General features: G+C 41.1%; 1 protein-coding gene across 2 annotated transcripts in view; it reads left to right on the top strand.

Annotated features, from left to right (window-relative positions):
• The first annotated feature begins 1,511 nt into the window (after nt 1–1,511).
• The window catches only part of fah (fumarylacetoacetate hydrolase (fumarylacetoacetase)), a 38,793-nt gene continuing 16,140 nt past the window's right edge, over nt 1,512–24,164 (top strand). Inside the window, exons 1-10 of one of the 2 annotated variants that reach the window (XM_079666627.1) lie at nt 1,512–1,589; nt 1,626–1,705; nt 2,094–2,204; nt 3,021–3,142; nt 3,884–3,933; nt 4,617–4,707; nt 17,382–17,479; nt 18,215–18,267; nt 19,254–19,353; nt 20,328–20,458. In XM_079666627.1, the coding sequence (XP_079522753.1) occupies nt 1,589; nt 1,626–1,705; nt 2,094–2,204; nt 3,021–3,142; nt 3,884–3,933; nt 4,617–4,707; nt 17,382–17,479; nt 18,215–18,267; nt 19,254–19,353; nt 20,328–20,458 (837 nt within the window). In that variant the 5' untranslated portion in view covers nt 1,512–1,588. Of the gene's footprint in view, nt 1,706–2,093; nt 2,205–3,020; nt 3,143–3,883; nt 3,934–4,616; nt 4,708–17,381; nt 17,480–18,214; nt 18,268–19,253; nt 19,354–20,327; nt 20,459–24,164 lie in introns of both variants that reach the window. The other variant, XM_079666626.1, reaches the window with a different exon arrangement.

The raw sequence follows: 24,164 nt of genomic DNA, 5'->3' as shown, positions 1-24,164 counted from the left end.
ACCTGTGAGGTGGGATGGATTATCTTGGCAAAGGAGAAGTGCTCCCTATCACAGATATTTTCCGATTTGTGAACAATATTTGAGAGAAATGTTTATTTTGTGTATATAGAAAACATTTTAGATCTTTGAGTTCATCTCATGAAAAATGGGAGCAAAAACAAAAGTGTTGCATTTATATTTTTGTTCAGTGTAGTAACGCTATTAGTTACCGCAAAAAGTAGTTGCGTTACAGTAAAAGTCCCAACACTGCAAATGTGACATATTTGTACTTATAAAACCCGTGTTTTCAATCTGTTTTTCCCATTGACACACTCCAAAACCACCTAAAAATTCACATATATTTGCTAATATTGGCAATATTTTCAATTATTAGTGTAAGTTAATCAAATAGGACTGACGTTGCGCTGTTGTGACCAAATACTGACCAAACAAACAAATTAGCTCAATTAGTTCAAATTGTTGAACAAATTAGCTTGCTAAATATACCATGCTAATAAATGGTGTGGTGCAGTGATGATGTAGGCTGACCATGAAGTTAGCATAGTAATGGCTCCCTCAACAAAAAAGCAATTGGACAAATTATAGCACAGGATATTAATAATATTTCTGTAACAATTCACTAGTGTATGGGGGGAATCCATTCTTAGATCTAATGCAATTCTCTCTTGAAATATCTTGATGCAGAAGTGAATAATATTGCACATTAAAACCTAATGATTGACATTCTGATGACCTGTAGCAGTTTTGTAGGGCGCATGTCAGAAACCAAGTCTTCATACAAATAATTGTTCAGCTTCAGAGGCAGAAGTAGACATGTGATCTGCCGTTTGTGCAGTTTTAAAGACGTTGTAAATCCTGAAGAAAGACCATTCTAACAGAGCAACTTAATTACCACCATCATGCAGTCACAACACCAACACAAAACAATATTTAAACAACAGCATCGCTCACAATTTCAGGCAAAGTTCTCACAGTAAACTTTTATCTTAAAGAAAAAGCTTTTCTCCATTAGACAAGTCAGTTTATACTCGAGTAACTCTTGATTTTAACCACATGTTGTTTGGAATAGTTTTACAAAATGAAAAGCTTTCAATCCCATTTACTTTCAACTGATTTATTCTGTTATTATTCAATGTCTTAACTCTTTCCTATTTTCATTTAATATCTTTAAGGAGTCTTTAAATCCTTATTTTTCTTTCATGTTATACCTATCATATGAAACCCAAACCCTCTGTTTTTACATTTTGTTATTTTCTGAAACTATTGCTCAGTTCAATCTTCCACTTAAGTTGCAATGTTTTTTGAAAAGTGTTTTTAATTGATAAACAACTGTTAGGCATTTAAGAATCTGCTCTAAAAACAGAGGAGGCTGATCAGTATCGAGTGCATTTCGCTGAGTCATTCCACAGGCTGGTTTGCATTAACTAGCAGGGGTCTGGGTTGGGGTGGATGCTGAAGGCTGCGTGTGATTGGTCGGTGCAAAGTGAGGCGGGACTGTACAAAGTCCCCCATCTGGCAGCTCTTACTGCTGCAGCTCACTCAGTAACTCAGGAACAGAGAGAAAAACAGAGAGAAGAACAGAGAGAAGAACAGAGAGAAGAACAGAGAGAAGAACAGAGAGAAGATGTCGTTCATTAAAGTAGATCCATCCTCCGACTTCTCCTTCCACAACCTGCCCTATGGAATATTCTCCACAGATAATAATGTAAGTGCAGTCTTCTTTCTACCTGCTTTACACAGATTTGTGTCATGTCAGAAACAATAAGTACTTATTATTTTTCAAAACAACTGCATTTCATACATGTGTGTGTCTAAGAGGAAAAGACGGTCATTGAGGAACCTTTGCCACTCATCAAGAAATCCCCAAAGACCAAATCCATTACAAACTTAATAACCAATATATATATAAATAGAGTATTATATACTTTAAATGCAAAAAAAAAGTTTTTCAGCTATAAGCCCAGGAAAACCGATATACTTCAAGTGATGCAGGTTACCTTGCTGAAACATTGAAAACATGTTTAAGCAAATAAAGTTATTGATTGTAGTTCTGTGATGACCTGTATTCATGTCAAGGTGTTTTATTTCCCCAGCCCAAACGCCGCGTCGGTGTTGCCATTGGAGACCAGATACTGGACCTCAGTGTGATCATGTCCATGTTCCGAGGGCCGCTGCTGTCCCAACATCAGGACGTCTTTGACCAGGTACGTTTGACCTTATTATCAGAGAGTTGACACTTTAATCAATTAATCAATCAATTAATCTACTCTAATGGCAGGGAAATAGTATTATCTTACTGCAGTATGGCATTTAAATTGCAGGTCCACTCAGTCCTGTTCCTGTGGTTGTATACAACATCATTATGTTCCTGCCACTTTACAGAAACTACAGGGATGATTTGAGAAGTGTTTGGGTTGAGTAAAGGGGTTAGTGTAATAATATTTAATGATCATTATTTTATTTGTCTATGTTATTATCACCGATGTATAATCTTTGTGTTGTCTTCCCATCAACTGTGGAACTTTTGTCCTGGTTTGACTGTTTTAAATGCATATAAAAAATCCTCAACCAAATCTGTTAACCTTTTCATTCAACTTCATCCCTGCTTTTTACCAAGTTTTACTTTCCTTTTTGGCATTTATGGTCAATACATATCATTTACAGAAAAATAAAACCTTATTTTTGTGCCGATTAGGCATCACAATTGAATTATTTTTCTTATAGTTGAGGGATCAAGGGCACATTTATTGATGTCAAAGTTTGTAAACATTTCAAATTTGAGAACACCAGATGCTATTGACTTAAATTAAACACATCATTCAATTAAAGTAGTAATCATTACTTTTTCTTGCAAATAATGTAGTAAGAAATCATCAATCAATAACCCCTTAGTCCAACCGTATTACATTAGGAGAAGGACGAATGTGAGCCGAGGACAACAGGAAGGTTACATTCAGAAGCATACTTTGAATCTATCCCATCATTAATGTGTCATATTGAATGTTTTTCTGTGTCTGCAGCCCACCCTGAACACCTTCATGGCTCTGGGCTGTGAGTCCTGGAGGGAGGCCAGGAGCACGGTGCAGGGGCTGCTGTCAGCCAATGAGAGCGCTCTGAGGGATGATGTCAGCCTCCGCAGCAGGTCAGTCAGGAGTGGGAGGGGGACTTTAAAAATGGATTCTGTTAGTAACTAGAAAAAATGCAAACATTAACCCTATGTGATTATCAAAATAATCTTTTAGAAATGTAAAAGTAATCTGATTACGCCTTTTTTTGTATGTAAGGGAATACAGTTACCTTTTTTTGTATCCTGATTACGTAATCCTGTTAAATGTTATCGATTTAGCCTGTCTGCGGTATTCAAACGTTCTTAAGTTGCTTTGGATAAAAGCCTCAGCTAAGTGACATGTAATGTAATTGTTAATTTTTTTAATATCCCTACATTTTTCTTCTCCTTTCACCTGTAACAGGTGTATCAAACCCTCAAAATAGTACTGTTCTTACATCAGCTTTTTCTTCAGTTCTGAGGATTTCTGAAATTTTACAGATTTCTGAGAAACAAGTCAACATTCTGACTTTAAATTCTATCTTTGAAGTCCGAATCCTAAGAAGCTTTTTATTCTCAGAACTCAAAAGATTTCACTTCTGGCCTTAATCTTCTTCCGTACATGTTAAACAAACCATTAGAAAATATAAATATAACATCTAAGGAAAAGCCCTTCAAAACCTATTCGCGAAAAATAATATCTTGTACAGTTGGACCCTAATCTTATACACGAAGCTTCTCCTCTTTCGTGTGCTGGCTGGTTATTTGGCCTTTCTCGAGACGGCTTGTTCCATCATACATTTATATACAAATATGTTTCTGTGTTTATCTCTGCAGAGCGTTGGTCCATCAGAGTGCAGTGACCATGCACCTTCCTGCAGACATCGGTGAGTCTCTCCTTCCAGGGAACATCCTCTCAGAATGCCACTAAAGAACAAGTGGCTTTGTGACTGTGTTAGCCATAGCAGTCAGCCCTGATTCTGTACCCTGTTCAGAAATCTGACCTTTCTGATGAACTGTACTTCATAAAAGTGTCAGCTGTTTCTCGCTGAATGCTGGTGTGTACGGCACCTCATTTTTAAGATTTCATCAGTAGGTTTTACTCAAATGTTAAATTCTTTCGTGAATAGAAACAAAATACCCACATTTATATGTACACATAACAAGCCTTAAAATGTTCTCATGTGCTTAAACTTTAAAGATTCATATGCAAAAATAGTCCCCGAGCAAAAATGACACTAATTGTGTTAGTAATTACTCACATTTCTGTGTTTTTAACCAACTGTAAATGTATGTTTGATAACTAACACCAACATCTTTGATTCTTTGGGTCATAAAGAAAGGCACAATAAAGGTTATTTGCTTTGTTTGCTAAGAAGAAATAAATACTGGCAATAGCATTCCCATAGTAGAATGTAGTCAGGGCCCATCAGCACCAGAGGGCGCTGTTTAGCATCGTATCACATCTCTACCACTGGTGACTTGGTTCATTCAGTCCAGTTGGTGCTGAAGTACATCCAGCAGATGAGATTCTTCCAGCCTGTTCCTCTCATCTGATCTGTTTTTACAGGAGATTACACCGACTTCTACTCCTCCAGAGACCACGCCACCAACGTGGGCACCATATTCCGGGGGAAGGAGAACGCTCTGATGCCAAACTGGTACACACTCCATCAAACCAGGCCTTGATACTTTCCACTAGGGGCAGAAAGTGACAGCAAACTGTTCATCAATCTCTGCAGACGGTTTGATATGGAGGGAGGCTTCAAGGTTACTTTAATTAAAAAGCACCCCAGAACTTCTTAAACCCGCCAGCATTTCTCCACTTCATTTCCCAGAGATCACCTGGGTAGTATTGGGACATCTAAACATGCTCATTTTCAATATAGTTTAAGAGAACTGTTTTACAACTGACCCAACATCTTCTATACATGCTTTAATTGTAACATAAGTACTTCTATCAAAAACACAAAGCTGCTCAGTGAAATCCCCTTCATGTTCAATATTTAATTTCCCCTTTCAAAAACCCTAATTCACTCATACGTGTATATAGTTCTCACACTGTACCTTGTGCATTCAAATGTAGTAATAATAATACATTTTATTTATATAGCGCTTTTCACAACTCAAAGACGCTTTACAGTATGAGGGAGGGTAGACAAACAAGGACAGGCAAACAAATAAATATAGTAAAATAAATAAACAAAAAAAAGGCAGTCAAGAGGAAGTTGATTGAGAGAGGGGGGCGGGGGGGCTTATGGGTAGACAGAGTTGAAAAGATGTGTTTTGAGGCGGGACTGAAAGACTGAGGGATTCAGAGTCAAGGAGATCTTGGGGGAGGGAATTCCAGAGCCTAGGAGCTGCCACTGAGAAGACTCTGTCCCCAAAGCTGTAGAGTGTGGATGTGGGAATGGATAGGAGTCCGGCTGCGGTGCATCTGAGGGACCGTGGGGGTTGAGAAGGAGTGAGAAGGTGTGTGAGATAAGGGGAGGCCAGATTGTGGAGTGCTTTGTAGGTGAGGACCAGAATGTTGTAGTTGATGCGATGGGAGACAGGAAGCCAGTGGAGATCTTTGAGGACTGGGGTGATGTGATGCCATAATTTGGTATGCGTAAGGAGACGTGCAGCTGCATTTTGAACCCGTTGGAGTCTGTTGAGGGATGTAGTGCTGATGCCGTAAAGAGGTGAGTTGCAGTAGTCGAGGCGGCTGGAAATGAAGGCGTGGATTAGTCGTTCGGCTGCGGGGCGGGTGAGAGAGGGTAGGATTTTTGCAATATTGCGGAGGTGGAAAAACGAGGTTTTGACTGTTTGGCGGATGTGAAGTTCGAGGAAGAGGGTGGGGTCAAACATTACGCCAAGGTTGCGTGCCTGATTGGAGGGGGAAACAGTTGTGCCATCGATGGTGAGTGTTATGTTAGTGACCTTGCTGGGGGTGGATTTGGAGCCGATTAAGAGGAGTTCTGTTTTGTTGCTGTTCAGTTTGAGAAGGTTATGTTGCATCCAAGTTTTAATAGCTGTCAGACAGGAATCGATGTGGGTAAGGGGTGGGTTATGGAGGGATTTGGTGCTCAGGTAGATCTGAGTGTCATCAGCATAGCAGTGGAAGTCCAGGTTGAAGTGGCAGAGTATCTGACCAAGTGGGAGGATGTAAATGATGAAGAGGAAGGGGTCAAATACTGATCCTTGAGGAATGCCTTGGGTGACTGAAGCTGTGGCAGAGGAGTGGTTGGGGAGGGAGATGAAGTGGGATCGTTCAGTGAGGTAGGACTGAAGCCATCTGAGTGCAATTCCTTCAATGCCAATGTCCCTGAGTTGGGTGAGCAGGATGTTGTGGCTCACGGTATCGAGGGCTGCACTCAGGTCGAGGTCGATGAGAATATTGAGGTGTCAGCAGAGGTGAGGAGGTCATTGAGGACTTTGACGAGTGCAGTTTCTGTACTGTGGTGAGGACGAAATCCAGACTGAAGGGGTTCATAAAGCTAGTTGTTTGGAGATGGCAGTGAATTTGTTTGGCAACAATGCGTTCAAGAGTTTTTGAGAGGAATGGTTGGTTGGAGATGGGTCGGTAATTAGTGAGGGAGGAGGGATCAAGACCAGGTTTTTTGAGTATTGGAGTAACGGCAGCAGTTTTGAAGGCAGAGGGGACGGTTCCATGGGACAGCGAAGAGTTGAAAAGGTTAGCAAGATAGGGGCAGAGGACGGGGAAGCATGACTTCAGGGGAGGAGTGGGTAGAGGGTCAAGGGAGCAGGTTGTGGGATTTGAGGAACCGATCAGATGGAGTATTTCAAGTGGGGTAACCAGGTTGAACTGGGAGAGGCGGCGCTGGGGAGGAGAAGTCAGGAGGTCAAGGGAGATTGGGGGAGAAGCGGTGGAGGTTGGGGGAGATGCTTGTATATCAGATGGAGCTGTGAAGGAGTGGTTAATGGCGTTAATTTTGTCTGCGAAAAACTGGAGGAATGAGCTGCAAGTAGCGGAAGTAGAAGTAGGGAGGTTATCAGCACAGGGTTTGAAGAGCCTATTAACTCCGGAGAAGAGGGTCCTGGGGTTACAGGAGGGGACAGTGAAGATGTTGGAGAGGTAGCCAGATTTAGCGGCAATAAGAGCATCTTTGTATGCATTGAGATGGAGTTTGTAGCTTATGTAATGGACTGTGAGGGATGATTTCTTTGAAAGACGTTCAAGTTGGCGGCCTCGCTGCTTCATTTTATGGAGTGCGGGTGTGAACCAGGGTGAGGAGGTCTTGAAATTAACAGTTTTATTTTTGAGGGGGGCTCAAGTGTTGAGGGAGGTGAGTAGGGTGGAGTTGAGGTGGTTGAGCAGATCATCAGGTGAGCTCCAGGGGGAGATTAGACGATAGCAGTTCGGAGAGATGGTTATGGTCAATGGAGTGTAGATTACGGAAGGTGATGTTTCTGGGTGGGCAGGGGTTTCGGGTGGGGGGGGGGCAATGGTGAATTGTATGAGTTTGTGGTCGGATAGGGGAAATGGGCAAGGGTGGAGGTCAAGCACTGGGAGGTTGTTAGAGCAGACGAGATCAAGAATGTGTCCTTTGTTATTGTTGGGGAAGGTGACATGTTGGGTGATAGAGAAATTGTCCAGTAGGGTTGTGAATTCGGATGCCAGTTTGCAGGTGGGTGAGTCAATGTGAATGTTGAGGTCACCAAGTAGTAACAGACGTTGAGAGAGGGATGAGGCAAGTGTGAGGAATTCAGTGAAATCGGAGAGGGATGAGGTTTAGGAGGCCGGTAGATGACGATGACTGTCAGTGAGGGAGGGGCTTTGAAGGCAATGAATTCAAAGGATGATACTGAGGGGAGGGTTAGTTCTGTGATCTGGATGTTCTGATTGTGGATTACAGCAAGGCCACCACCACGGCGGGAGGGGATTTAGTGATGTATTTAAAGCCAGGGGGGGGATGTTTGGTTGAGGGAGAAGAAGTCATCGGGCTGTTGCCAGGTTTCGGTGAGCAGAAGGAAGTCAAGGGATTTTTCCAAGATTAGTTCATCGAAGATGAGGGCTTTCTTGTTGAGTGATCGGATGTTAAGGAGGGCAATGTTAGTTGAGTGGGATGGGCGTGGTGTGGTCACAGGCTGAAGAGGTAAGAGGTTGTCCAGGTTGACAGTGCGGGGAGGAACATGAGATGGGGGGGAGGAGCGGAGTGAAGGTGGAAGGAAGTGTGTTATTATCAGTTTTTGGTGGTTGAGGGCAGTGGAATCCACTCCAGGTATTTGGACCGGATCTGAGCAGAGGGCGGTGGAATCCACTCCAGGTATTTGGACCAGCTCTGAGCAGATGGCGGTGGAATCCACTCCAGGTTTTCGGTACAGCTGGGATTGTAATGGACCAGTGTTGGGTGTATAGCAGTGGTGGGCCGTCAGGGCCAGCAAGGCCTTCTCTGCTGGCCTAAACATCATCAGAATATAAATTAAATTTTGATATATTTTTTCCACAAATATGTATTAAATTATTCCCTGTAGTCTATTCTCTTCATTTCATAGCTTTCCTCTTGGTTGCGCTGCTTCCAGCCTCAGAACGAGATTTGGAGGGTTGGCCTTTATGTTAGAGCTTTTATCCAATCATATTTCAGCCATAATGTGTTGCCAGGGTCCAATAAATCTGCCCTTAGGCCTTCAGAATCAACAGTGCGGGCGCCTGTAGATTAAAGTGAACGGAAACAAAACTGTGGCGTTAACCAATCAGATTTTGAGTTGGCGACAACGGGCCAGCTAGCAGGCGTACGATGACGTTAGCACGTGCACGTCTTTGGATTGGATACGCACTATTGAGAGGCAGAGCTATGTAGAGCTAGCAAACTGAACTTGAATTTGAACGAGCTAATTTGTGTAGATTTCTACAAGCTGTTTTTTTTCAACCCACAATGGCTGAAGGAGGAGAAGAGATCGATTTGGTCGCAGATATAATTACAACGCCATTTTCAAGACGAACTTTTCAAGAAAAGCTAGACATCGTGAGAAGAGAACGGCCAACCCCGACGCTAGCGAGCCTATCACAGCGGGGGAAAGGGTTTGTCCGCCACTTTCAAATCACTAACTACGAGCGGTACCCCTGGCTCACAGCCTCCGAGAGGCACTGCAAATTATACTGCTGGGAATGCCTGCTATTTGCAACTGATCGATTTGGTGTTTGGAGCCACACTGGATTTGCAAACTTGAGTTGTCTAACCAAGGCAGCAACGAGACACCAAAGCACGGCTGGGCACTTACAAGCAATGGTGCTTTTGAAAACCTTTGGGGACACCCGAGTGGATCTACAGCTCAACGAACAAGTGCGCCGGGAAACGGAGCTCCACAACGAAAGGGTGAACAAAAATAGGGAAATATTGAAAAGACTGATTGATTGTGTCCTGTTTTTGGGTAAACAGGAACTTTCATTTAGGGGACACGATGAAAGCGCCGAGTCCAGAAACAGAGGAAACTACGTGGAGCTTCTTTCTTTGCTTGCTGAGAACAACACAGACTTGCATTACCACCTGTCCACAAACAAAGTGTTTACTGGGACCTCAGGCAAAATACAAAACGACCTGATTTATGCTATTGCTGAAGTGATGGGAGAAGAGATCAAAATGGAGATTAAAAAAGCACCCTTTGTCGCTGTTATGGTGGACGAAACGACAGACGTGGGTAATGTAGCACAACTGGCACAAGTTTGTCCTGCGTTATGTGACGGACACAGGTGTCAAGGAGCGGTTTGTCAGATTTGAAGATGTTACAAGCGGCAAGCGAGCTGATGACATTGCCGCTCTTATTTTCCGTTTCATGGAGGAATATGAATGTAGTCTGGATAAAGTTGTGGCACAGTGTTATGATGGCGCAGCGGTCATGGCATCTGGACTAAACGGGGTGCAGGCTAAAGTTAAGGAGAGGGCACCTATGGCCTTATTCATTCACTGCTATGCACATCGACTAAATTTAGTACTGACTCAAGGGGCCTCAAAGCTTAAAGAATGCAAGGTCTTTTTTGCCAGCCTCAATGGCCTTGCAGCATTTTTCTCCAGATCCCCTAAGCGCACGCAACTGCTGGATGACATTTGCAAGCGTCGTCTTCCTAATGTTGCACCAACGCGGTGGCAATATACATCGAGATTGGTCAATGCAGTCTTTGAGAAGAGAGTTTCCCTAAAGGAGGTGTTTGACCACATACTGGAACATCATGAGGAGTATGATGGGGATACTATGCTTAGCGCTGATGGATTTAATGCACGTCTGGATGATTTTGAGTTTTGTTTTTTGCTTGAAACATTCAATGGGATTTTTAAGCATTCAGATGTGCTCTTTGGAATACTACAGAAACAAACATTGGATGTACAATTCTGTCTGACAAGGGTGAACGAGTTTTGTGACACAATTGAGCGAGAGAGGTGCCAGTTTCGTCAGATCTACGAGGACACAGCGCGCATCTCAAGTGGTCCGAGCGCACGCAGAGGCCCACGTACAGCACAAGGAGACCTTCGCGCATACTACCAACAACTCCACAGCAATATTCTGGACAACATTCTTTGCCAGATACGGAGTAGGTTTCAAGAACACGAAAAATTAATGTTTCTCTCCCTCCTGGACCCCCAGCACTTTCAGACCTACCGGAAAAAATTCCCGCATACAGCCTTAGCCAAATTAACACAGAGTCACGGAACACTGTTCGATCTGTCCCGGCTAAAAACAGAACTGACTGTAATGTATGCCATGACTGATTTTGAAGGGAAAAGTCCCATTGATCTCCTTGATTTCCTTAAGCAGAAAAATCTGAGTGAGAGCATGGGGCAGCTTTACACATTGGCATGTGTGGCAGTGACTATCCCTGTGTCCACTGCTTCTGTCGAGCGGTCATTCTCGGCCTTAAAGCGAATTAAAACTTATGCCAGAAATTCTACTGGACAGACTAGGCTTTCATCATTAGCCTTCATGTCTATAGAAAATGACTTATTGGTGGAACTGAAACGCACAGATAAACTGTACAACAGAGTCATTGAAGTCTTCTTGAGGAAAGAAAGGAGGATGGATTTTGTATTCAAATAATCAGTTGTTTTGGTGAGTACAAAGCATTTTATTTTTTATTTTATTTTAATATATTTTTGTCATTTTATGTCGTTAATATTAAATCAATATTAACGAATTAATATATATGTAATTAAAATGACAAATATATAAAAAATAAATGTTTGATGCTTCTGCAAGAGATATAGAGATGTGTGTGGCGCACTGGCTCAGCTGTGCAGTAAAAGTACTCAAGGAGACTTGTTGAATTGTTTTGGTTTAACCTTTATCAAAGTGGACATTCAGTGCTAGGAATACACTTTCACCACTGTCGCAAATATATCCTCATGAACAAATGCAAATTATTTGTTTGTTTTCTTTTATTTTCAGTGAATAGTTTGTGTCTTTATCGTCACGTTTCTTAAATGAAACTGCTTTGGGTGCGACAATGCGCTGTTTAGTGAACAAACTTGGTTTGGTGGACTTAATAAAACTTTGTAGACTAATGCCTTAAAAGCCCCTTTTATTTTTAAGTTTTGACCGTATCCAAGCGATCTTAAAGCTGGTAGTTTAACACTCTTAATTGTAAATGCGGATATATTGATTATAAATGCTTCGGAAATATTAATATAACTCTGTTGTACTTGACTATGTTAAGGTGATGCAACGCCCGGTTATACAGTAGGGCCTGGCTCATTTCGTGGCATCTGCAGGCAGTGGCAAGTACTTCCGGCATCTGCCACAGAGGCCGCTACTCCGTGGTATCTGTGGCAAGTATATGCCACAGATGTGGTATCTGTGGCAAGTATATGCCACAGCCACAACTTGCCGTGGCAAGTAAATGCCACAACCATGCCAGTATGCCACAACTTATATATGCCACAACTTGCCGTGACAAGTATATGCCACAACTTGCCGTGGCAAGTAAATGCCACAAGTTAAGAGTTAAGAGAAGGTTTACCGTAGCTGCCACCCGCCTTCCGTGGCAAATGCTGATATTTAAACCCGTATTTATCGCGTAAAATGTCGCTGTTTTGGCATGACTTTATCGGACTGATCTGTACACAAGACTGATGATCTGTTACTGATGGTCCGATCATATTTTTTAAAAAGATTAGACATATGTTCAGATTTTACTTGGAGAACGTGGTTTGTTAAAATAAATAAACGTGCTATTTTTATGATAATACTCAAGATATATTATTAGTAAGTTGACATAAAGATCTAACATTCTTGACCAGAGGTGGGAAATAGGCTAACTTGTATACTCAAGTACTGTGCTTGTGATTTAGAAATAGCCTAGTTGTACTTTAGTTGAGTATGTAAATGGTATGTTACGTAGTAGGCTACTTACCCCACTACAACTCAGAGGTAAATTGTGTAATTGTAGCCTACTCCCCTACATTTATTTAATACGCTACCTTTAGTTACTTACTACAGATTCTGATTAATGATGATACATATAATCAAGTCTTAAATCAGACTTTATAGTTACTCCTGGAGTAAATTCACAAGATACCCTACTACAGTATACAAAGTCATTAAAACTAGCTGCACCTTTACCAGCTTTGAGAACACTTTCATGATCAATCATTATAATGAAAACATGTAATATGCACTTTAAGTATATTGTTATGCTAATTATTTTGCGCTTTTACTTGAGTAACATTTTAATGCATGACTTTTACTTGTAACAGAGTATTCCAACATTTAGGTTGGCTACTTCTACTTTTACTTCACACTAGAACCACAAGGGGTCGCTGTATAGCCTACCTAAAACCATCAACGTGTCAAATGAACGAATGCATTGATTTTCAAGGTACAATGTTATTTTATTTATCATACTAGAACACAATGAGTGTTGCCACTACATTGCCGTGGCATGTGCCTTGGCATTTGTGGCATCTCCCACAGAGGCCACTACTCTGTGGCATCTGTGGCAAGTATATGCCACAGCCACAACTTGCCGTGGCAAGTAGGCTATATGCCACAACTTGCCGTGGCAAGTATATGCCACAACTTGCCGTGGCAAGTAAATGCCACAGATGCCACAACTTGCCGTGGCAAGCATATGCCACAACTTGCCGTGGCAAGTATATGCCACAACTTGCCGTGGCAAGTAAATGCCACAGATGCCACAACTTGCCGTGGCAAGCATATGCCACAACTTGCCGTGGCAAGTATATGCCACAACTTGCCGTGGCAAGTAAATGCCACAGATGCCACAACTTGCCGTGGCAAGCATATGCCACAACTTGCCGTGGCATTTGCGCATGCTGAACGGGAGTTGCCACAAGATGCCAGAGTTAAGAGAAGTTTTACGGTAGCTGCCACTCGCCTTCCGTGGCAAATGCTGATATTTAAACTCGTATTTATCGTGTAAAATGTCGCTGTTTAGGCATGACTTTATCGGACTGATCTGTACACAGGACTGATGTGCGATCTCTATTTTTCAAAAAGATAATAAATGATCATTTATATTCAATTTTACTTGGAATAGCCTACGTGGTTTGCTAAAATAAACAAACGTGCTATATCTATGATAGTATGCTAAACATAGGCCTATATTGTAATAAAAAAAAAAATATTGGCAAGTGAGCGTTGCAACGCAAGCCTTTGGCAATTGTCGCTTCTTGAGGGGAGTTTCCACTGCTTGCTACGATAACCAGGTGTATTCTTACTAGTAAAGACAAATAATTAAAAATAAATATCTGTATTGACACAGCAACGTGTACAATGGTGTTATTAGACTTGGCTACAGACTTAGGGCAGCTGTAACTGATTGCAGTTGCCACTGCTAGTGAGATGCTAAGATTTATATTTTATAAATGAGGCAAAGGACAGTTATATTTGATTGTACACATGTATAAATGTGTTATTTTAAATCCAGGCATATGTACTTAATTTGTATTATTTGCGTTGTTAATAAACAGATTAATGTCATTGTATCTGTTTTGTTGTTTAATATTTTAATTCTGGTTGAACATTTTTATTTAAAGGCTTCAGATTATTCTTATTAGATATTGATATCGGTGAATCCAAACAAACCATGTTATTCCGTTAAGACAATCATGACAGTATATTAAAAATCAAGACACAATGCATGCTTTTTTATCCATCCTTTTATTGCGTTTTGAAAGTGGTGAACAATTAACATGAAGAATGTTCTCTTAAGCATGATACTCCAAGCAATCCTCATTTAACCGTATAAAGTTGATTTAATATGTTGAGGAAAGAGGGTTACAATGTAATATAATTACACCCTTGTTAAAACTTTTTGTGTGCATCAGTAAAAAGGTTATATGTCATGCATGCAAATATCAAATCATTGTGTTGCTAATTAACATAAACAGATTTTGATATGATACGTTGTATTTAATTTATTTATCTAAAATGTTGAAATCTTTGCGTTACAGCAAATAATAATAATAAAAAGAAACAGGAAATAATTTACACATTATTAGTAGATATTTATCTACAGAGTATCTAAAGAATAAACAATATAGCCTACTGAATATGTAAGAATACACTACAATAAACCATCTCACTAAAACCAATAGAAACATATATTTGTCTTTCTTAACCCTTTCATCCATGAATTATGAAAGCCTCACTCAGGATTTTTTTACCAATTGTTTTTATTGCTCTTGGGGCATGAAAAACAAGATTTTAACTTTAGTTTATTTGTATCTATTTTTTTCAAATTTAGAACATTTAAAAATACATTTAAAAAAATAATTTTAAGGATGATGTTTTCCTTATTAATAAGTCACAAATCACAAACTCAGTAAATGAACACTGACATAACAAAAACACAGAAAATGACCACTAGTTGTCATAAAGTAAAACAGTAACAATAGGAAATTACAGTCTTTTCAAGTGAATGTATATATTTATATATAAAACAAACAATAGAAGCACACTTACTGTCAAGTAGCCTATACCAACATTAACATAAGATAATCCTTATGTGTATTATTTATGATGGAAATCCATCAAGGGTGAAAGGTTATATCATGTGCACAGCTATTGCTTATGGCAATGAAAATCGTATTGGTCCCGCCATGCGTTTTAGAAGGGGGATGATTTTAACCGTTTTTATTTCAGGGGGGATGCCATCCCCCCTCAACTCGAGTACCGACTATTATCATAAAAATAGCACGTTTATTTATTTTAACAAACCACGTTCTCCAAGTATAATCTATAGAACATATGTTTAATCTTTTTGAAAAATATGATCGGACCATCAGTAACAGATCATCAGTCTTGTGTACAGATCAGTCCGATAAAGTCATGCTAAAACAGCGAGACATTTTACGCGATAAATACGGGTTTAAATATCAGCATTTGCCACGGAAGGCGAGTGGCAGCTACCGTAAACCTTCTCTTAACTCTTAACTTGTGGCATTTACTTGCCACGGCAAGTTGTGGCATATAGCCTACATGCCACGGCAAGTTGTGGCATATATAAGTTGTGGCATATACTTGCCACGGCAAGTTGTGGCATGGTTGTGGCATTTACTTGCCACGGCAAGTTGTGGCTGTGGCATATACTTGCCACAGATACCACATCTGTGGCATATACTTGCCACAGATACCACGGAGTAGCGGCCTCTGTGGCAGATGCCGGAAGTACTTGCCACTGCCCGCAGATGCCACGAAATGCGCTTGCTGTCTCTCCGGTTATACTGCGTTTCTGTCTAAATGTATAGTTTCTAGAGCCATGGCGTCATAATGATGGTATTAAGAGGTGGAATAATTCAGGTAGGACTGTGTAGGACATCACTGAAGGCCTAGGTGTGAAATGCACGGCCCGCCACTGGTGTATAGTATGGAGTAATAAAGGCTCTCAGAAGACATGACAGTTGTGGGACATAGCGGTTAGTCGACTAGATAGATGTTATGGATGATTGTCCGGACTGGGAGTAAACCAATCTGCATTTGGAACCTCTGTGGACATACCACGATCTGCGTAGAAGCCAGAGGCATTTGATGACAGACAAGCTTAGAGGAAGCGCAGAAAAGTTATTGAGATAAAACATTTGGGAGACAGAGTATCGTAACATTGTAGTGCCGCGGTAGGATGCTAGCGTTAGCACAGCACTGGCTTTGGTTGTAGACCAGCGGCGCTGAAAGTGGAGCTGTTGGCAGCCGTCAGACAGGATGAGAGGTCAGTCGTGGGCTGTCCTTTACAGCAGATGGGGGGGAACAGCAGGAGCGGGAGGTTTAAAGAACCAGAGTCAGGACCAGAGGTCACGTTAACCGAATATTTTTAACAGTGACGGAAAAATCTGAAAGCAGTCCGTCATTTTAACGGATTAGAACAAACTCGGAACAGCGCCAAAGTTTCCCCGCAGCGGGGCTCCGGTGTTATGCCTGGATAGAATCTATCTATATGGCGCTGGCTAAGATAAGATAACTTTAACAAGATGCCTGTTTACTTAGTACCAGGTTGTTATCATACCAGCAATGGGTCTTGCTCGTTCATTCGCTTCGCGTCTGATGAAAGGACCAGGAGTGGCTGGATCAAGTTAGCTACCTAGCTAGTAGCTAGCACGTTAGTTAGCATTACAGCCTTTTCATTTTTATTAGCCTTAATATGAAGTAACATTAAGTAACCCAAAATGTTAAACAGTAAGAGTAGTATTCATATTTCGTGAACCCTTTGAAGAGTACTGTCACCGGTGTGATCATTCTATAATACACAATTTAAGCCCGGGGGAGAAATGCTAACGCTAGCATCGGCGATCGCCGATCTTTTCTACTTCATGCTATCTAATGGTTGACATTAAACATTAAAAAGACCAAGCAGTTCAGAAAGAATCAAAGGATGGCAGGCAGGCAGCTTTGCATGACATTCTTCTGGACGTGTTTCATTGTGGTGATAGTGAGGGTAGTCAATAGTTTTGTTGACAAGAAAGTAGTGACGGCCATCTTGGTGACGTGTGTTGTTCTGCGAGACCAGAGATGTAGTTCATTGAGCGTTTCACAGAAACAAATGTGTTACTTCACAGTTTTACAACTCATTATTTATTTTTTTACTTGCAAAATTATCTTTTAAATTGACAAACATCATATGTGTAATTCGTGGCACAATTCAAACGGGATCGAAAGATAATCTTTCTCTCCCCATTGACTTCAATACATAATAACAGTGTAACAGAAAAAGTGGCATAGCAGGTAGAAAAGGCATGCTATGATAAAAAAAAGGAAAGCAGACATTGGTAATATATATATATATATTTTACGTTATCTGATCTAGGCCCAGCGGCCCATTCACTGCTCTGTCTGTGCTGTATTTCCCTGTGCTCCCATCATGCTAACACTGATCCTGGGTCTGCAGGCTGAGGCTCCCGGTGGGTTACCATGGCAGGGCCTCCTCAGTGGTCGTTTCTCGGACCCCCATCCGCCGGCCCTCAGGCCAGATGAGGCCGGACCAGAGTAAGATCCCCACAGCTGACAGACAACACAGTCCACTCAACAAATCACCAGAGATGAGCATGTTACAGATACATGTTTAAGACTTGTTATTACATCTTTGCAAACCCTAGAAGAGTACTGCACTGTTTATTTTTCTTCACACTTTTTTTACCCTTTTAAAATTCGACTGCCAACCATAAATACTGAGGTCTTAAATAAGCCGGCTGGGGAGGTTCAGGGGAATGACCCCAACAACGTTGGACTTGCTCAAGATGTGCTTTTTAAGACATTTGGAGTGGGCAAAATTGGACAACATTTAGATGTGATAGTGCGCAGCAGCATACATTATCTTTGAAGCAGTAATGCATGAGAATCAGGTTAAATGTACCAATGAATAATCCATTTGTCAATATTTAATTAAATAGTAAAGATATACTACACTACAGACTTCTTCTCTCTGTGACTGCTCTCTCTGTCCTCCACTCTTTGTGGTCCCTCTTTATTCGCTGCCTGTGACTCCACTGGTCGCTCCTTTCCAGTGAAAATTATTTTGTTATTTCATGTATTATACACCTTCTATATTTCATCTTTGTTTACATTATTATGGATTTAAACTATACAAATGTGTCTCAAACAGAACATACTTTTTATTGCTTTTTCAATGAATGCAGCCTTGGCCCATAGATGGAATAGTTTGCCCTGATCGACATATACACAGAGCTGCACATCTTACTGCATGTTTCCTTTTCCTCTCAGCAAAGCCTCCTGTGTTTGGCCCGTCTAAGCAGCTGGATATCGAGCTGGAGATGGTGAGTATTTCCAAATTCAAAATCACCTGGGGATAAGCTAGGGCTGTGCAATTAATCGTATTTTAATCTCGATTACGATTTTTGCTTGCAACGATTACGAAAACAACGTAATCGAAATAAAACGATTATTCTTTTTAATTTAATTTTTTTTCATTGGTTTTTAGTTTAATTATACTTAAAGTTCAGGGTAATCAAATGGTAAAAACATAGTGTTCACATTTTTTTAAGTCAGTAAATGGATAATCGTTTTTTAATAATCTTGATATCAATTATTGACAAAAATAATCGTGATTTTGTGCCATAATCGAGCAGCCCTAGGATAAACCAAGGTTTCCCTTCTCTCTAGCCTTTTATCAGCTTTTGTGAATTTAAAGGTCCCTTGTCATGGCCATTTCTACTGATCATAATTCCATTGTTGAGGTCTACTAAAAATAGATCTATATTGTGCAATTTTCCAAAATCACATTGGTTTCTCATACAGCATCTCTGTATAGTATGTGTATTCACTCTCTGTCCTACGTGGCTTGTTGGAGCTCCTTCCCCCCCTCCCTATGAGCCCAGTGGCCGTCTGCGAGACACAGCGAAACCCAGCCCGAACACACACCCGCAGCCTGGCTGGGAGTTTGTGTGTGTGCTCACACACCGACTCACAGCCTCGCCGCGTCCCGCCGTCTCAGGGAGAAGAAATCGGCGGAGCTGCAGCTGAGAAAAGATTGAGTGTGTGTGTATGAGGAAGACCGCGGATTGGTCCTTTTGGCAAATCTCCAACGAGGCGTTCTGGGGCAGCATAGGCGGGTATTTTCTGTCCTAGAGTTTTACTTGCTACAGGGTGTACTTCGAGGGTTTATGACTCTGCAGACCGTTTACATGCATAAAAACCTTCATAACACACAAGGGGATGGGTAATAACCGGAAAAGCATGACATGGGACCTTTAACACAATGTCAGTATTTCATTGCCATTATATTTCTTCTTTACTCTGATAGGCCTTCTTTGTTGGAGGAGGGAATAAGCTGGGGGAGCCAATCCCCATCGAGAAAGCCCATGAACACATCTTCGGCATGGTGCTCATGAACGACTGGAGCGGTGAGCCTCTGCACAACAAATCAAACATCCTCCGTGTGCTTGTAGCTATGGTTCCCTGATACATCAAGGCCACCCTTTGTGATAATGATAGGCTTTACAGTCATTGAACATGATGATGGAAAGCTGATATTTGTGAGAAAGTTTGTCAGATAATTCTAAATCAGTGATTCAGCTGCTTATACGCATCCAAACCAACACTGTAATCAGCAGTGACGTTTCACTTAGAAGCACACTTGTTCCTTAATGCAGATCTTCATTATACATGGGGCTGCCACTGCAGATATAGTCTGATGGAAATGATTTTAGATATAATGGCAGTCCTCATCAAAAATATTAGTAGGTGTATGTATTATTGATTCAGATCTGGAGAGACATGCACAGGGCTGGCGCTCTCTGACTGTCATTGTCTCTAATACCCCCCCACCCCTTCACTGCCAGCATACTGTAGCCATCAGTAGTTCATTTAAACTGGCATTGCAAAAAAATATTAATATAATCAGAGAAATCCTTACTTGAAATTGCTTCTCCAATATGCATGGTTAGGAGAGTTACAATGACTAATTTCACATACAAAAATGTATTCTTACTTATTTAGCTATCACAATATATACACTTTTTTATGAACATATAGGTTCACCTACTGAATTAAAAACAGAACAAATGAACAAAAAAAGTAAAAACCATAAAGCAGATTCAGGCAGTAGGCATATAGATTCACACTCAGCTTACACAGAGAAGAGATAACATCTGATCCTTTTAAAACAAACACTAGACAATCTTTTTAGGTTTTAATAATACTGCTATCCTGCAAGTAGTAATCCATAATTTTCAATACAGGATTACACAGGGAATACAGTTACCTTTTACTGTATCCTGATTATGTAATCCCGTTAGATTTATCAGTTCTCCTGAGGCTGCAGATCCATACATGAATGTGTGTTCTATCCTGCAGTTATATTCATGTTTATTCTCAGCCAGGGACATCCAGGCGTGGGAGTATGTTCCTCTCGGTCCTTTCCTGGGGAAGAACTTTGGAACAACCATTTCCCCCTGGATCATCCCCATGGAGGCGCTGTTACCCTTCGCAGAGCCCAACGCCATCCAGGTCAGCACCGCGGTCCTGTAACTGCTCTGATAATGGGCGTAGGAAGCATCCTCAATGTGGGTGGGACAATTTGACGGGGGGTGTGGGCAGGTGGTGGACCTCTCCTCCTCTTGAGGGGTCCGGGGGCATGCTCCCCCGGGAAGATTTATTTTTAAATGTTGAAGTTAAATGCATCTATCTGGTGCACTTTGAGAGCAAAATTAGGGACTAAATCAATGGATACATCTCTCAACAACACCCATGTGAAACAGTACTGTTTAAAACAGACTTACTTTTTCTTTATGCATATTTTACAAATCACTCCCCATTTAAATTGTATTTTTGTTTTACTGTCCTATAGTATGAGTTGGAATTATTTCATACCTGTTATTCTCTTGTTTTTTATATTGATCATATAAAAGGTGTGCCTTGGAAATACTTGTTTCCATGAGATAACTTGGACTAAAGTCAACGATCTAAACACTCTTTTACCTCCCTGAGCTGACATTATAAGATGTGTCTGACAGGAGAGAGCTCTCCTCCTCCTTTTTGTAGAAACAACTCGTTATGTACGTTAGCGCTCTCTCTCTCGCTCGCTCACACAAAATGCGCTCGTCGTGCCACACACACAGCCAAGCTATGACACTCAAAGACCCAGAATAACTTTTAATGCTCTATCCTATTCTTTTCGATGGCTTTATTGTATGAGAAATGGTAAAAGTGGGGGGGTCTAAACTAATCATTTTAAAAGGTGGGGGGGACCCACCCGGACATACCGGGCCGATTTCGGCCGCCGATAGATGTCTGGCCGTCGATGAGCGTCCTGTCGCCCTACTCAGATTAGTGTGTCCAGCACCGTCGTGTCTTTTTGGCCGTGCCGACACCTTCCGCTCCCGATTCAACATCGGGAGACTGTCGGCAAAAGGCTGTCGGCAAAAGAAATCTATTATTTTCAAAAGCTTTTTTTGTCTGATGCTTCGATTAATTTTAAACAGAAAGTTCAACAAAAGGATACCCAAAAAATGTAATTTTATCATTTAAATATTGAATTGTTCTCTCTCTCTCTTTAATTGATAGATTTATGATTCAAAAATTATAAAAGTAGGGTAGACATGTGGATATTATCCGGCTGAACAAAAACGTTTTACACAGACCTTATTTCGAACTATTTTTCTGAAATCCTATGGAGAAATCTCATTGCTTTTTTGCCGAGGGAACCCGTGCGCAACCCAGGTTTTAGGACGCGTCACTGCACGGCCCAATCCCAAACCATGCCCTACCCCTACACACTCCCCCTCCTTGACGGAGTGAACTCGGTGGAGTGATACTCGCAGCTCAACGAGGCTCCCTCCTCTCAGATGGAGGGAGTAAATACAGCGGCAAGTTTTGGGACAAACTCCACTCTCTCCGGCAGAAACGGGAAATGCCGTAACTCAGGGTTCCCGCGGGGTCTTAAAAAGTCTTAAAAAGTCTTACATTTGATAATCTGAATTTAAGGCCTTAAAAAGGTCTTAAATATGACCAAAACAATAAAAAGGTCTTAAATATGATTTAGAAGGTCTTAAAAATGATCGGATTTGAAAGGTACTTCTGTGTTGTGATCAGGTCTAAAATGTGTTTTGGGGAAAAGGTCCGGGCTGCAAAGTAACCAGTACAGTAAGAGCCTTTCAGTTCCCCCCAACAATTTGTATTGAAATAAATCAACATGGAACCAGTAATCACTAACTTTGTTTCCCCCGGCCCCTTATCGGAGAACACCCAGCTAGTAACCTAGCAACCAAGCTTCAGCTAGCGGCAGTCAGAAACGCATGTCTCTTCGAATTTACTTACAAATAAATATGGGGAAGTGTAAGTTCAACCGTATTTTGTTGGAAAACATCGAATTTAGTGCTTGGTTGAAACCAGTGGAGGGGAACGTGTTTGAAGCCCGCTGCACCTTTTGCAAAAATAAATCAGCGTTTGTTTTGCTAATGTAGCGTTAGCTAGTTTAGCGTTAGCTAGTGCAGCAGCTCCCGCAGCAACACCGAGGAACCTCCGGGCGACGTTTGGGCAGTGGCGGGCCTTGCATTTCACACCTAGGCCTTCAGTGATGTCCTACACAGTCCTACCTGAATTATTCCACCTCTTAATACCATCATTATGACGCCATGGCTCTAGAAACTATACATTTAGACAGAAACGCAGTATAATCGGGCGTTGCATCACCTTAACATAGTCAAGTACAACAGAGTTATATTAATATTTCCGAAGCATTTATAATCAATATATCCGCATTTACAATTAAGAGTGTTAAACTACCAGCTTTAAGATCGCTTGGATACGGTCAAAACTTAAAAATAAAAGGGGCTTTTAAGGCATTAGTCTACAAAGTTTTATTAAGTCCACCAAACCAAGTTTGTTCACTAAACAGCGCATTGTCGCACCCAAAGCAGTTTCATTTAAGAAACGTGACGATAAAGACACAAACTATTCACTGAAAATAAAAGAAAACAAACAAATAATTTGCATTTGTTCATGAGGATATATTTGCGACAGTGGTGAAAGTGTATTCCTAGCACTGAATGTCCACTTTGATAAAGGTTAAACCAAAACAATTCAACAAGTCTCCTTGAGTACTTTTACTGCACAGCTGAGCCAGTGCGCCACACACATCTCTATATCTCTTGCAGAAGCATCAAACATTTATTTTTTATATATTTGTCATTTTAATTACATATATATTAATTCGTTAATATTGATTTAATATTAACGACATAAAATGACAAAAATATATTAAAATAAAATAAAAAATAAAATGCTTTGTACTCACCAAAACAACTGATTATTTGAATACAAAATCCATCCTCCTTTCTTTCCTCAAGAAGACTTCAATGACTCTGTTGTACAGTTTATCTGTGCGTTTCAGTTCCACCAATAAGTCATTTTCTATAGACATGAAGGCTAATGATGAAAGCCTAGTCTGTCCAGTAGAATTTCTGGCATAAGTTTTAATTCGCTTTAAGGCCGAGAATGACCGCTCGACAGAAGCAGTGGACACAGGGATAGTCACTGCCACACATGCCAATGTGTAAAGCTGCCCCATGCTCTCACTCAGATTTTTCTGCTTAAGGAAATCAAGGAGATCAATGGGACTTTTCCCTTCAAAATCAGTCATGGCATACATTACAGTCAGTTCTGTTTTTAGCCGGGACAGATCGAACAGTGTTCCGTGACTCTGTGTTAATTTGGCTAAGGCTGTATGCGGGAATTTTTTCCGGTAGGTCTGAAAGTGCTGGGGGTCCAGGAGGGAGAGAAACATTAATTTTTCGTGGTCTTGAAACCTACTCCGTGTCTGGCAAAGAATGTTGTCCAGAATATTGCTGTGGAGTTGTTGGTAGTATGCGCGAAGGTCTCCTTGTGCTGTACGTGGGCCTCTGCGTGCGCTCGGACCACTTGAGATGCGCGCTGTGTCCTCGTAGATCTGACGAAACTGGCACCTCTCTCGCTCAATTGTTTCACAAAACTCGTTCACCCTTGTCAGACAGAATTGTACATCCAATGTTTGTTTCTGTAGTATTCCAAAGAGCACATCTGAATGCTTAAAAATCCCATTGAATGTTTCAAGCAAAAAACAAAACTCAAAATCATCCAGACGTGCATTAAATCCATCAGCGCTAAGCATAGTATCCCCATCATACTCCTCATGATGTTCCAGTATGTGGTCAAACACCTCCTTTAGGGAAACTCT

This window comes from Notothenia rossii (genome assembly GCF_949606895.1).
Source record: "Notothenia rossii genome assembly, chromosome: 2".
Classification (NCBI taxonomy): Eukaryota; Metazoa; Chordata; class Actinopteri; order Perciformes; family Nototheniidae; genus Notothenia; species Notothenia rossii.
The sequence above is the reverse complement of the archived record's forward strand: the minus strand, read 5'-3'. Positions and strand labels throughout refer to the sequence as shown.